Genomic DNA, 14,380 nt, shown 5'->3' with positions numbered 1-14,380 from the left:
TAAATGTTATTCTGAATCACAAGGAGTTGTGAACACACGGCTAGCTGTATCCCTGAACCATTGAGGGTCACACAAGTACTGGATTGTTTGTTCCCGTTGAGAGAATAAATTCAAAAGTTGAATTTATATTATATAGTAAATTCAAGGAGTTGAATTTATGATAATTAAATTTTGAGAGAATAAATTCAAGGAGTTGAATTTATAAAATTTGAGAATTTAATTTATTAAACTCAAATGTTGGGTTTATTAAATATTAAATTTTGGAGGTGATGTAAATTCAAGTAGTTGAATTTATAATTTAAATAATAAATTCAAATGTTGAATTCATAATGTATTTAATTTATTAAGCTCAAAAGTTGAGTTGATTAATTAATAAATTAAATATGGTGGGTATTATGTTTAATGGGCTTGTAGGAGTACAAGTCCAACATAATAAATAATTAAAGTTTTAATAGGCTTTGATTAAATTAATTAAACTAGTTGGACTAGTTCAATTAATTAAATCAAGCCCATTAATGTTAATTATGTAATTAGGGTTTAATTTAATTATAAATAACAAATGCAAACAAAAAAAAAAAAACCCTAGCCACCAACCACAATTCTTATTTGTGATTCTCGACAATCACAATAAAATTCTCCAAAATTTTTTTGCCAACTTTTCAAGAAAAGGGTTTGAGCCGTCTCTCAATTATTTCTCTCCTACGTAAAATCTCTTCTACTTTTCTAGTGCAAATTAGAAGAGGATCAAGCAATCTAGTCGTGGACTTGATAGGAGGATTTCTTGAAGAAAGTTCGTAGGGATTCATCAAGAGCCAGATCTATTATACCGGATCGGTTGGTGTCCAGTGATTTATTCACCAAAGGTATAACGATTCTAACGCCCTATGAATGTTTTGATTTAAATCATACGAGCGCCCAAATATATTTTGATTGTCAAAATAAAAATAAAATTTTAAACTTCCGCTGCGTTTGGGCGCGTAGAAAACCGAGATCCAACAATAAGTAGTAAAGAAAACATGAGTTTAGAAAATTATTCGTATACCTGTATAAAAGATTCAATCATCCCAGCAAGAACTTGTAGAACAATGAAACAAAAATTGATTAACGTACAAGCAAACACGAGTTCTCCTAGATATTACATTGCATTTCACCTTGAATTAATTAATAATTCCTACGTTCAAACCGCTCTAGCTTAAACAAGGACCCCGACTTTCGATTAGACTCAAGAACCGAGTCCTAAGTTTGTTTAGAAGCACGTCTCCTGAGCTTGTCGGTCCAAGAACATTGACGAAAGAAAAAGGGAAAAAGAAGTCCGAAAATGGCATATCTATCTAGCTATGTGGACATGGAAATAGCAGTCTGAAGATTGTTGAGGGCCTTCTCATATCTTACAAATCCCAAGAACCAGAATTCAAAATTGTCGTGCGTCACTATTTCTATGTACTTCTGAGACGGATTGTTCACGTTCTCACTTTCATTTGCTCCTTTGATCTTCTTCAAAGGTATCGAAAGCTGTACAAAAATCGAATAATAGCCATGAAAGTACTCGAATGGGAACCATACATCCAAGTTAAAGAATATGATTTAGTGATTACCTTGTAAGGAGTTCGGATAATCCCCCCAGAAGAAGAGTGGACAGTTATGGATCTTTCGCTCAAGAAACCAATTTTTTGCGAGGAGATGAAGAGATTCCCAGCAATTGGGCCAGCAGTTGTTGACAGGTAGCATTGAGACGCCTTGAGAAGTTTCTCCCCTTGGCTCAAACCAAATATGTCTTTAAAAATCTTTTCTCTTCCTCCTTTCTTGATCAAATTTAGCTTCCCTTTCACTGTTTCAGAAAATCTTGGCCCCAACCTCACTGCAAATTTACCCCATTTTACATACACAAAAATCAGATATAATATAAAGTCCCTTGTGTTTGATTAAAAAGGATTCTGACTAAAAACATAAATATACACCTCACTTTTATTATTTCACAAGATTTTAGTCGGGAATTGCCCATGGGATCTCCAATAGATTCAAAACCCATGTACAAAATCCGTTTACATGATCAAATTATAGTCAGAGAGTACCGTGTTCCCGGATTCTGAAAGCAAAACTGGTGCCCTTTCTTTGAGACTTGTTATTGCGATCTGAATAGGAGGGGGTGACAGGTTCAGACAAAGAACTTTCTGCATTCAAGGGATGATGGAACTGATCTTCATCCTTCTTCTCCATTCCTGTAACGAACCAACTGGTTTAATGGTTTCGGTTGACCGTTGAAATTAAACTGGATCGTTTATGGGGGAGGGGGCTTTTGAAATCGTTTTCTTTTACGAAGATATTATTATTGTACAATTTCTGTGTATAATTGTTTAAAGAAGACGAGGAAAGTGGCAAGAAAAGTATGACCATTATTTGTTTACTCTATTATTGTATTTGAAACTTGATAGATTGGATGGGAAGCGGCCCTCATATTTCATCTCATGTCATCTTCTTCGGACCCACAACCCCATTCCTCAATTCAACGAAATTGGTAAAGTACTTGTTGCTAATGTAAAAATATATGTGCGCAAATTATTTCAAGAGATGATAGATACTAAGAGCATGATCAAAGCTGAAATGAAGTCAGCGTTATAACTTCATCTCACGTTTCTGCTGTTCTGAGATGGAGTTGCAGCGATGTTGTTGAAATATAAAATTTTTTTTTTTGGCAAAAACTTGTATAAGACGGTCTCACGAGTCGTATTTTGTGAAACAGATGTCTTATTTAGGTCATCCATGAAAAAATATTATTTTTTATGCTAAGAGTATTACTTTTTATGCTGAATATCGGTAGGGTTGACCCGTCTCAAAGATAAAGATTCGTGATACCGTCTCACGAGAGTTGACTTTTGATTATTACATTAACTGCAATTAAACTTTTAACTTAATTAATTCTCTCCTTCTTTTTCTTCTCATTCGACACACATCTTCCCCTAATTAAAATTTATGTGTCTTTTTCCCCAAATCGAGATATGTCAACCTAAAACCAATTTAGTGGACCCAATGTATTGGGACTGTCATTGGCTCGACAGCGTGGGTCGACTGATAAGCACGAATTAAATAACATTTTAGGGATTTTATTTTGTCGTATTCGTGCTTATCTGGCATTTTTATTCCGAGTTTTGCGCTTATTTCGTCTCATTATGGCTATTTGCAGGTTTGACCAAAAGAGGGTGAAAACCAAAGAAGTGAAAGAAATGTCAAACTCCGCAATGCCACGTCAGAAATACCCGGAAGAATAGGAAGAAAGCATGAACCAAACACAGACCCTTACACGGATCCGTGTCATTCAACCACAAAAGAAGAATTTTGCCGAAGAGACACGGACCCAGGCACGGACCCCGGAGACAGGTCCGTGCCATTCAGTTGCAAGATGCAATTTACAGAGCCTTGACGGACCCCTACACGGGGTCCGTGTCCCTCATCACCCGAGAACCCAACTTACAGTATGTGGACGGATCTCCAGACGGACCCCTGCACGGGGTCCGTGTCAGTCATTCTCGAGAAAGAAAAAAAATCCAGAGCCTACACGGACCCCTCTCCGGATGCAGGCACGGGGTCCGTGTGTGCAATATCAGATCGAGATTTTGACGAAGATTTGCTCGAGATTTAGAGGAAGAATAAAAGGGAAAATCGAGAGAAAGAATAGGGTTGTTGAAAAAATTCAGAAAGCAGCCGACTTGGAGAGAAAAGAAGAGCGCAAGCTTTGAACTATTTGAAGACGGCGGCGACTTGGGCGAAAACAGCGCAATTCACACGCAAGATCCGCGCACCGTCATTGAGATTTCTCTTCTCTTTTATTTTCTTATTTTCTTAGACATGAATTCAAACATTGAACTTGATTTTAGTGTTGAATTTATGGAGTAGTTCTTCTTGTGATCGGGACCACGATAGGGACAAACGCCTGATTTTGTTTATTCGTTGGATCGTTCAATTCATAATTATCTCTTGTTATTGATCAATGTTTGCGTAATTTTCGTGCTTTTGATTTGGCCAATTAAATTGCATGTTTGTTGTTCGATCTTGACTCGAAAGGGAATAGATTGAAATTTAGCTTCAAAAATATTAATCAACACACGGTTAAACCGACTAGAAATAGTATTCGGTTTCAGTGTGCGATTTTAGGCGACAGCTGTAATTCTATAGTTGATGCATGCGTTTTTGTTTAATTAAATTCAATTAGAAATAATTGGACTGTTAAATGAAAATAGGATTATAAATTCTAGAAATAGATTTATAATTAAATTAGAGGATTACATCGTGACTTCGAATAATTGCTAGTCGAATAATTCCAGTGCTTGAATTTAATCAGAGTTTGTTACCGTTGTGTGTTCCCGGTCATTCTATTTAAATTTGAAAATCCCGCGTCCAAGCTTCTCTGATATTTGCTTTCGTTATTACATTAGAATAAATTCGTTTAAAAATTCGCTTAGTTGAAATAATAATCAATCGTTCGCTCTTGTTTGCCTAGATTAAATAAAATAATCGAATCTTAGTAATTAAATAATAGTCTCTGTGGGATCGATACTTGGACTGTTCGTCCATTTACTATAACTTGACCAAGTCCGCTTGCTAGAATTAATCCCAACCGAAATCGTCGGTCAAGTTTTTGGCGCCGTTGCCGGGGACTATTTATTTGATATTAGGATAAATTATTTGTTTGAGACTAGGCTTTTACTCTTAGTTTAAATTTTTTTTATTTTATTCTTTCTTTAGCATTTTAATTACCTTTGCTTATTCTACTTATTCTCTCTTGGAGCTTAAATCGTGCACTTAAATTTTTGATTTCAGGGGTTAGCTCGTGTTATATGAGCCGTGCTCAAGACGTCAGGAATCTAGTGCCACTTGATCTTGAGATTGAAAGCACTCTCCGCAGTATCCGCAGAGCTCGAAGGAATAACAACTTGACTCTGGAATTTGAATCTGAAGCAGAATCTGATTTGGACCATAAACCAGAAGTTGAGGAAATGGCCGGGGAAGAGGATAATCGCACTCTGATGGAGCTTCATAGGCCAGCATTTGGAGGGTATGGTTCTAGTATCATCCGCCCTACGATTCAGGCAAATACTGTAGTGCCCAAATTTAATACACCTATAACTCATGCATTCATTTAATTATTAAATCATTTAAATTAATTTTAAGTGAGTTTTGGCGATGCATGATTTATTTAAATGCATTATTTTAAATTATTTATGTTTATGTGATGCACGTTAAAATGTCTATTGAGTTTCATGTTTCAGGCGTTCATTCGAGGCGGGATTGAGGAAAAGACCCGGTGACGATTTTTGGCAATTTTAAAGATGGTATTTTATTTTTAGTTGAGTTTGGGGGCATTTTAAATAATGTAGTGAGTTTAAGCACTTTTGATCCTAAATCTTTATTTAGCAAATTTTGAGAGTTTAAAACTTTTAAGATTTAGTATTTTATGAGATGTTAGTATTTTAAAGTATAAGATAATTATTAAGTAATTTTAGAACTTTTAAACTTTTAAGTCTAGCATTTGTACCATTTATTTTTATTAGAGTGTGCTTTAGTTAAGAGAAAGTTAGTATTTTTAATTAGAATTGTCATTTAGTCAATTAGCAACTTTTAATTAAAAACACACACAAACCCACTTTTACACACAGCAAAACTCACGCACACACACACTTTTGCACACACTAATTAGCGCCTAACACACACACAACAATTCACTCTAGTTTTATTATTTTTTTTAAAAGAAAGTAAATCTAGGGTTCTTGAGCAAGAAGCTGCCGCCCCTTCTCCCTTCGATTTCCAGCAGCTTTTTGTTGCATTTTATTCAAAGATTTGAGCGCCACGTTCGTCCCGGATCAACCTCGCTCCTATCTCCGCTTCGGTGTCGTCTTTCGGTAACGTTATCATCAAAAAGGCACGTATACTCTGTTCTTGCTGTGTCGATCAAGTCATATTATGCGTTGTGTCGATTTTTATGCGTAAAAGTTATGTATGATGATAGTAGTTTGAGCGGATCATGAATCGGATCAATTTCGAAGGAAAATTTTTAGATCTAAAACTCAATTTTTTACTGTTCATGTCAAAACTGCGATTTTCTGTTCATATTTTGGGAAAACTTTCAACGGCAAAAACGTGTAACTTTTCGATACCTTCGATTTGATATATGATTCGAAATTTTTGGACAAATATTGAGTGAGTTATGGCATTTTTCGTGGGACTGCTCAAACTGCGTTTCAGAAAAGTTATGATTTTGATAATTCTTGAAGTTTCAGTGTTGCAGGCTTCGTTGGAAACTGACGGGCGATCGTTGCTGCGTATAAGCATGCTAGTTTTGAGGTTTGGTGTATTTTTAAGATTTTGATGCAAGTTGTTAGGCGTTTGAATGAGTTTAACGTTGTAGGAAAGGGATTGAGGTTAATTGCATAATTGGTGTTGCGTTGTGTAGTATAGTGGACGTCGTATTGTGAGGTGTTTGTATAAGTTTTGATGCAATGTTATGGTGTTCTAAGAAGAGTCCTAAGATGGTAAATTTCGTTCCATTGATGTGCAATTGGGAGATTAGGCAGGTGCATAAGTTTTCTCGCAGGTTTCGAAGCAACGAGCGAACACGGACCCAAACACGGACCCAGGCACGGGGTCCGTGCCTTTGTTATTCCTTCAGTGTCAATTTTGCGAGACAGCACGGACCCCTGCACGGATGAGGGCACGGGGTCCGTGCCTTTGGGTTTCACTTAGTGTCTATTTCCAGTACCTACACGGACCCTCACCCGGACCCTGACACGGGGTCCGTGCCTTTGCTTTCCTTTCAATGTCTTCTTCCAGAGTCTACACGGACCCCCATCCGGACCCGAGCACGGGGTCCGTGCCCCTTCCGTTTTCCGACACACTCTAGGCAGTACGTACACGGACCCTCTCCCGGACCCAAGCACGGGGTCCGTGTACCCTTGTTTTTGGGAAATATTTGTAAGTTCATTTTAAGTTAGATGTTATGGGTTAGTGCAAAGATTATTAAGGGCGTGTCGTGGGAAATTGTAGAAGGTCCTAAGATATGATTGAGCTTGAGAGTAAGCATGAGTTTTCTACGTCTAAGTAATGCAAGTTAAGTATGAAATTCACGTTAGTAAGTAGCAGCAACGGCCCCAGTCGAAGTCCAACGAATCCCTCAACGCCAAGTAAGTATGTTGACGTGCAAGAAAACATTTTTTTAGTTTTTGAGGTATGCTAAATGTCTTGTGACCAAATTATGTTAGGATTGGAAAGCGTTAAATTATGAACGGGGACCAATCCGCCCGTTAAATTATGAACGGGTTAGATCGTGGTTGTGAAGCGTTAAATTATGAACGTGGATCAACTGACCTGTTAAATTATGAACAGGGATCTTATGTATGCGGCAGCGGATACGTCCCTGTCAGCCCAGTACTGTGGTATAGTCTGATCAGGCTCATTTATGTTACGGGTCACTTGCTTTGAAACATCCTCTACGCAAAATGATGAAGTTATGTATGTTAAAGTATGTTCAAGTATGCAGCATGTTTATGAAAAGTTTAAGTTATGGCACGTCGAAGTATGTATGTACGTATGTTCAAGTTTATTATGCAAGTTCAAGTTCCAAGTATGTATGTCATATTTTCAAGTTGCATGTGGTTTTATTACGTATTACTCGTTATTTCCAGTTTATACGGGTTGAGTCTTTAGACTCACTAGACTTGATCGATGCAGGTGACTATGTTGAGGAGACAGGAGGTGATGACCAAGGGGCAGGCTTGGGCTGAGTGGCAGGCTAAACCCGAGGACCGCAAGTTTATGTTTATGCAAATTTTTAAAATACTCTGATGTTTTGATTTGAACGCGAGACGTTTTGAGACAGTTTATTTTAGCAAAATTTTATTGGTGACGGATGATTGTGAGATTTATTTTTATGAATGTTGAGTGACGACCGTATGAATGTTTTTATTTAAGAAAATTTAAAATTTTTCCGCAAATTTTAAGTAGTGTAGAATACGGTTCGTTACAAATACATTCGAGCTGAAGCCAGGCATCATCCAGATGATCCAAATGCAAGTAAAGTTTGGTGGAGCACCATCTGAAGACCCCAATGCACATCTGGAGAATTTTCTGTCAATATGTGATACGATCAAGTGCAATGGGGTGAGTACTGATGCCATTCGACTCAGACTATTTCCATTCTCCTTGCAAGGAGAAGCTATGGAGTGGCTTCGCGACCTTCCAGCTGGTTCTATCACTACTTGGGATGGGCTAGTTGAGTTCTTCATGCACAGGTATTTTCCCCCTACTAAGATTACACAACTGCGAAATGAAATCACTTCATTTAGACAGAGAGATGGGGAATCACTGAATTCAGGATGGGCGAGGTTTAAAAAGATGTTGAGAATGTGCCCAAGACATGGTTTTTCAGTAGGCCAGCAGGTGGAGACATTTTACTATGGGGTAGATCCTTCTGTGAGATCTATGCTTGATGCGGCAACAAATGGGAGTTTATACAGGAAAACGCCAACCGCAGCACTTGAAATCATTTCAAATATGGCGGAAAGCAATGTGGGTTGGCAAGATAACCGAAGGGAGAAGAAGGTCGGATTCCTTGAGATGGATGCTTTGACAGCGATTACAGCGAAACTTGATGGATTGACACATCAGATGGCACAGTTACAAGCGCAGAAGTCAATACCAGTCAAGTCAGTGAATCAGATCCAAGGAAATGCTGAAATAGTTGGTGGTCCATCTTGTGACATGCCATTCATGCCGGATATGCCTTGTGAGGAAATACAGTGTTTTGGAGGGGATTCAGTAAATTATTTGGGAAACCAGGGGCGTCAGCAAAACAATCCATACAGTTTCTCGTATAATCCAGGCTGGAGGAATCATCCAAATTTCGGATGGAGACCGTCAGAAAATGCTGTTGTGCCATTACAGTTTAATCCTCCACAACATCCTATGCAGCAAAAGCCTCCTCAACAACCACCTAAGCCCCCACAAGGTGTTGGACCCTCTATGCCGCCCGGTTTCAAGCCACAAGATGGCAAGTCAAACCTTGAGGACATGCTTGCAAAGTACATAGCAGGGAATGAGATGAGATGGCAAAATCATGATGCCATGATGCAAAGAGTGGAGACTTAACTAGGGCAGCTAGCGACACAGATGGCTACACGAGCTCCGGGTTCACTACCTAGTGACACGGAAAAGAATCCTAAAGGTGTCAATGCAGTCACGGTGACGTCTCCCATAAAGCAAGAGGTGGTTGATGTCGATAAATATGCGAAGGAGAAGGAGTCATCAAAGCAAGGATCCAATGACACGAAGGAGAAAGGTAAGTCCCTAAACTTGAACTCCAATGTTGATATTAATTCGCTCCCCTTTCCCCAAAGAGCTAAGCAACTGCAATTGGATACTCAATTTTCAAAATTCCTTGAGATTTTCAAAAAGCTGCACATAAATATCCCATTTGCAGAAGCTTTAGCTCAAATGCCCTCATATGCAAAATTTCTTAAAGAAATCTTATCAAACAAGAGGAAATTGGTTGACTTTGAGACAGTTAAGCTTTCGGAGGAATGTTCTGCTATTTTACAAAATAAATTACCTCCAAAGCTTAAGGATCCAGGTAGTTTCTCTACTCCCTGTACCATAGGAACTTCATTTTTTGCTAAAGCTTTGTGTGATTTAGGTGCAAGCATTAACTTGATGCCTTATTCATGTTTCGAGAAGCTAGGGATAGGTGAAGTGAAACCAACTACAATTTCCCTACAGTTAGCTGATAGATCAATTAAATTTCCTAGGGGAGTTGTAGAGGATGTGTTGGTGAAAGTTGACAAGTTTATTTTTCCAGTGGATTTTGTTGTGTTAGACATGGAAGAAGATCGTGAGATTTCTCTAATTTTAGGAAGACCATTTTTAGCCACTGGGAAAGCTCTGATAGATGTACAAAAGGGTGAGTTGGTGTTGAGACTGAATGATGAGAGTGTGGTGTTTAATGTTTTTCAGTCCATCAAATATCCTAATGATAAATCTGATTGTTTTAGAATTGATGCTACTGACGAGCTTTTTGAATGTAGTTTGCAGGTACTGATAGGTGAAGATCCTTCGGAGGTTTGTTTGACTGATTCATGTTCAGGAGAGTTGGAGAATGAGGATATTAAGGAATACATGCTTTATCTGGAAGCAGGCAGACCGATTTCGAGAACGGTAAACTCTAGTATTGGGGAGCTTGGGCATGTCCCAAGACCTTTAAGGTCATCCATTGAAGAAGCCCCAATCTTAGAGATGAAACCTCTTCCTTCTCATTTGAAATATTTATTTTTGCTTGACAATGATAAACTGTCGGTAATTGTCTCATCTATTTTGACAGGTTTGGAGGAGGAAAAGCTGCTGCGAGTTCTGAGGGATAATATCAAAGCAATAGGTTGGAGCATTGCAGACATCAAGGGGATCAGTTCATCCATGTGCATGCACAAAATTCTGATGGAGGCTGACCACAAGACTTCTACCCAACCTCAAAGACGACTGAACCCAGCTATGCAAGAGGTGGTAAAGAAAGAGGTGATTAAGCTACTGGACGCAGGTATTATTTACCCGATTTATGATAGTAGGTGGGTTAGTCCAGTGCAAGTAGTTCCAAAAAAGGGTGGGATCACTGTTGTCAAGAATGAGAATAATGAATTGATCCTTACTAGAACTGTTACAGGGTGGCGTGTTTGCATTGATTATAGAAAACTTAATGATGCCACCCGTAAAGACCACTTCCCCCTCCCTTTTATTGATCAAATGTTGGAAAGATTAGCTGGACATCCTTTTTACTGTTTCCTGGATGGTTATTCAGGTTATATGCAAATTCCTTTTGACCCTGAAGATCAGGAGAAAACCACTTTTACTTGTCCTTATGGGACATTTGCATATAAACGAATGACATTCGGTCTATGTAACGCACCAGCAACCTTCCAACGATGCATGATGGCAATTTTCCATGATATGATTGAGGACTTCATTGAAATATTTATGGACGATTTTTCTATATTTGGCTCTTCATTCGATACTTGTTTGATTAATTTGTCTAAAGTTTTGGAGAGATGTGAGGAGTCAAATTTGGTGCTGAACTGGGAAAAATGCCACTTTATGGTGAGAGAGGGGATAGTGTTGGGGCACAAAATTTCTGAAAATGGGATTGAAGTTGATAAGGCAAAAATTGAAGTAATTGAAAAACTCCCAGCCCCAACAAATATCAGAGGAGTGCGTAGTTTTTTAGGACATGCAGGGTTTTATAGACGTTTTATCAAAGATTTTTCCTGCATTTCTAAGCCACTGACCAATTTGCTGATAAAATATGTGCCATTTAATTTTTCTGATGAGTGTGTGCAGGCATTTCGGGCCCTGAAGGAGAAGTTGATCACCGCACCTGTGATGATAGCACCCGATTGGGGGTCGCCATTTGAGGTGATGTGTGACGCAAGCGACACCGCTCTAGGGGCAGTGTTGGGACAAAAGAGAGAAAAATGCATCCATGTCATTTACTATGCTAGTATGACACTGTCCGCTGCTCAACTGAACTATGCCACTATGGAAAAGGAGCTTCTTGCTGTAGTTTTTGCTCTGGATAAATTTCGATCATATTTAATAGGGAGCAAAGTTGTCGTGCACACCGATCATTCAGCCTTGAAATACTTAATGTCTAAAAAAGATGCGAAACCAAGGCTAATTCGTTGGATCCTTCTTCTGCAGGAATTTGACTTGACGATAATCGATAGGAAGGGGACTGAGAATCAAGTTGCAGATCACCTCTCACGATTGGAGAATCCTATTCAAGACACTGGCCTTATTGGAGACAGTTTTCTAGATGAGCAACTGTTTGCGATCAACAGTCTACCATGGTATGCCGACTTTGTTAATTATCTATCAAGTAAGTTCATTCCTCCCCATTTTACATACCAGCAAAAGAAGAAATTTTTCTCTGATTTGAAATATTATTTGTGGGAGGACCCTTATTTGTTTAGAATATGTGCAGACGGTATAATTCGTAGATGTATCCCCCAAGAAGAGGTAAGTGAAATTTTGTTTCATTGTCATGCTGGTCCGGCTGGGGGCCATTTTGGAACAACTAGAACTGCGTCCAAAGTCCTCCAGTCTTGTTTTTATTGGCCTACTTTGTTTAAGGATGCGCATGAGTATGTTACAAATTGTCAGCGCACAGGTAATATCTCTAGAAGACATGAAATGCCTCTTAATAATATTTTGGTATGTGAGATATTTGATGTTTGGGGTATAGATTTCATGGGTCCGTTCCCGGTTTCTTTTGGGAACAAGTATATATTGGTGGCTGTAGACTATGTATCTAAGTGGGTGGAAGCACTTGCATGCAAAACTAATGACTCTAAGGTGGTTGTTCAATTTTTAAAGAAAAACATTTTTTCACGTTTTGGAACACCTAGAGCCATTATTAGCGATGGGGGTACTCATTTCTGCAATCGCCAATTCGACAGTCTGTTGGCAAAGTATGGGGTCCGACATAAGGTGGCTACACCTTACCATCCCCAGACTAGTGGCCAAGTCGAGGTATCAAATCGAGAGATTAAGCGCATTCTTGAGAAGACTGTCGGTGCTTCAAGGAAAGAATGGTCTAGCAAACTTGACGACGCACTGTGGGCATACCGCACTGCTTTTAAAACCCCCATCGGCATGTCTCCTTTTAAATTGTTGTATGGAAAGTCATGTCACCTACTTGTAGAACTTGAACATAAGGCTTATTGGGCAACTAAATTTCTGAATTTTGATGCTAAAGCCACAGGTGATGATAGAGTGCTGCAGTTGAATGAATTGGATGAGTTTCGGTTGGAGGCTTATGAGAATGCCAAGCTTTACAAAGAGAAAACCAAACGCTGGCATGATCAGAACATTGTCGGTCGAGAATTTGCGGTGGGACAACATGTACTATTATATAATTCTAGACTGAAGTTGATGCCAGGTAAGTTGCGTTCACGGTGGTCAGGACCATATACCATCACGCAAGTTTTCCCTTATGGGACAGTGGAGATCACTAGCGAAGCGACTGGAGCATTTAAAGTGAATGGGCATAGGCTGAAGGTTTACCATGGTGGTGCCATACCCAATGAGCCGACCACACTGGATCTGCAGGATCCAAACTGAATCAAGGGAGTACAGTCAGGCTATCGACTCTAAATTTAGCGCTTACTGGGAGGCAACCCAGTGTTTAATCTTATTTTTCTTTCTTGTTTTAGTTTATTTTATCTGTTCTAGTTTACTTTCTTTTTGTTTTTCTAGCATTGCTCGAGAGCTCATCTCAATGAATGGTGGTGCAGGTAATTTATCTACTGGCGGTGGAATTTATGAGGTGTGGGAGAATTTATCAAGGCGATCGATTTTCAAAATCTCGCACAGACCAGGGAAGTTTCTGTACAATTCTTGCAACTTGTGCGCTTGATTGAGTTTAAAATTTGAGTTCTAGATTTATAGAATTGTACATGCATGGTATAACATTTGGGTGCGGGTAGTATATTTGATTTTAAAAAAAAATAAAAAAAATAAAATAAATTTTTGACATTGAAAATTTCGATTCTTATACAGTAGGTCCACGGACCCGTTCCCGGACCCCTACACGGGGTCCGTGTTGCCCACTTCCAAACATGCCGAAATCCAGTAGGTCCACGGACCCTGCTCCGGACCCCTACACGGGGTCCGTGTCTATCACTTTCCACATAGTAGAAATCCAGTAGGTGCACGGACCTCTACACGGACCCCAGCACGGGGTCCGTGTCCCTTATTTTCGCGTCATATCAGAATAAAATCGCGATTTCTGCTACCCAAATCCCACATCCCCAAAATCGAATCAACTCTCCGTCGCCACCTCTCACGTCATCATCTCTCACATTATCACCTACTATAGCATCCTCTTGAGCACCTCACCACTCCACTTGCACTTTCCTACAACACACACCACCCCACCTCATCCCGACGCCGTCGCCAACCACCGCCGGAGCACAACCCTTCGCCGAGTTTTCGTCATCACCGTCTTCAAGTTTCTGGTAAGAGTGGCTCAACCTTTTCGCCATTGGTGATTGTCCACATTGGGATTTCGTGCCATCTATTCGCTTATTGTGTGGGTCTCCATCATCGGTTATTAGAGTACCGGATTAAGCTTGTTGGCGGCCTGTTTTATCTTCATTTTGGTTTAGTTTTGGGATTGAATGCTTATTGGAGGCTATTGACCGTCGATTGGGGCATTATTTTCTAATTCTTGAGTTGGTGTGGATTTGTGTATTCTTTGGTTGCTTGGGTGTTGTTCTATTTCATTGCATTAGGATTCGTTGGATCGATTCATATTGGTGTGCTCTGTTTGTTGGGGTATTTCGGATTGGCT

The 14,380-nt window shown here is 39.3% G+C and overlaps 1 protein-coding gene across 1 annotated transcript; it reads right to left on the bottom strand.

Moving 5' to 3' along the window:
• Nucleotides 1–1,075: 1,075 nt before the first annotated feature.
• LOC140823035 (putative GEM-like protein 8) lies at nucleotides 1,076–2,394 on the bottom strand. The gene is made up of 3 exons (XM_073184115.1): nucleotides 2,073–2,394; nucleotides 1,596–1,858; nucleotides 1,076–1,512 (listed from the first exon to the last, which is right to left on the bottom strand). The coding sequence occupies exons 1-3, from the start codon at nucleotides 2,215–2,217 to the stop codon at nucleotides 1,336–1,338; spliced, it is 585 nt and encodes a 194-aa protein (XP_073040216.1). The 5' UTR covers nucleotides 2,218–2,394; the 3' UTR covers nucleotides 1,076–1,335.
• Nucleotides 2,395–14,380: the final 11,986 nt, after the last annotated feature.

This window comes from Primulina eburnea, chromosome 2, assembly GCF_022965805.1.
Source record: "Primulina eburnea isolate SZY01 chromosome 2, ASM2296580v1, whole genome shotgun sequence".
NCBI lineage: Eukaryota > Viridiplantae > Streptophyta > Magnoliopsida > Lamiales > Gesneriaceae > Primulina > Primulina eburnea.
The sequence above is the reverse complement of the archived record's forward strand: the minus strand, read 5'-3'. Positions and strand labels throughout refer to the sequence as shown.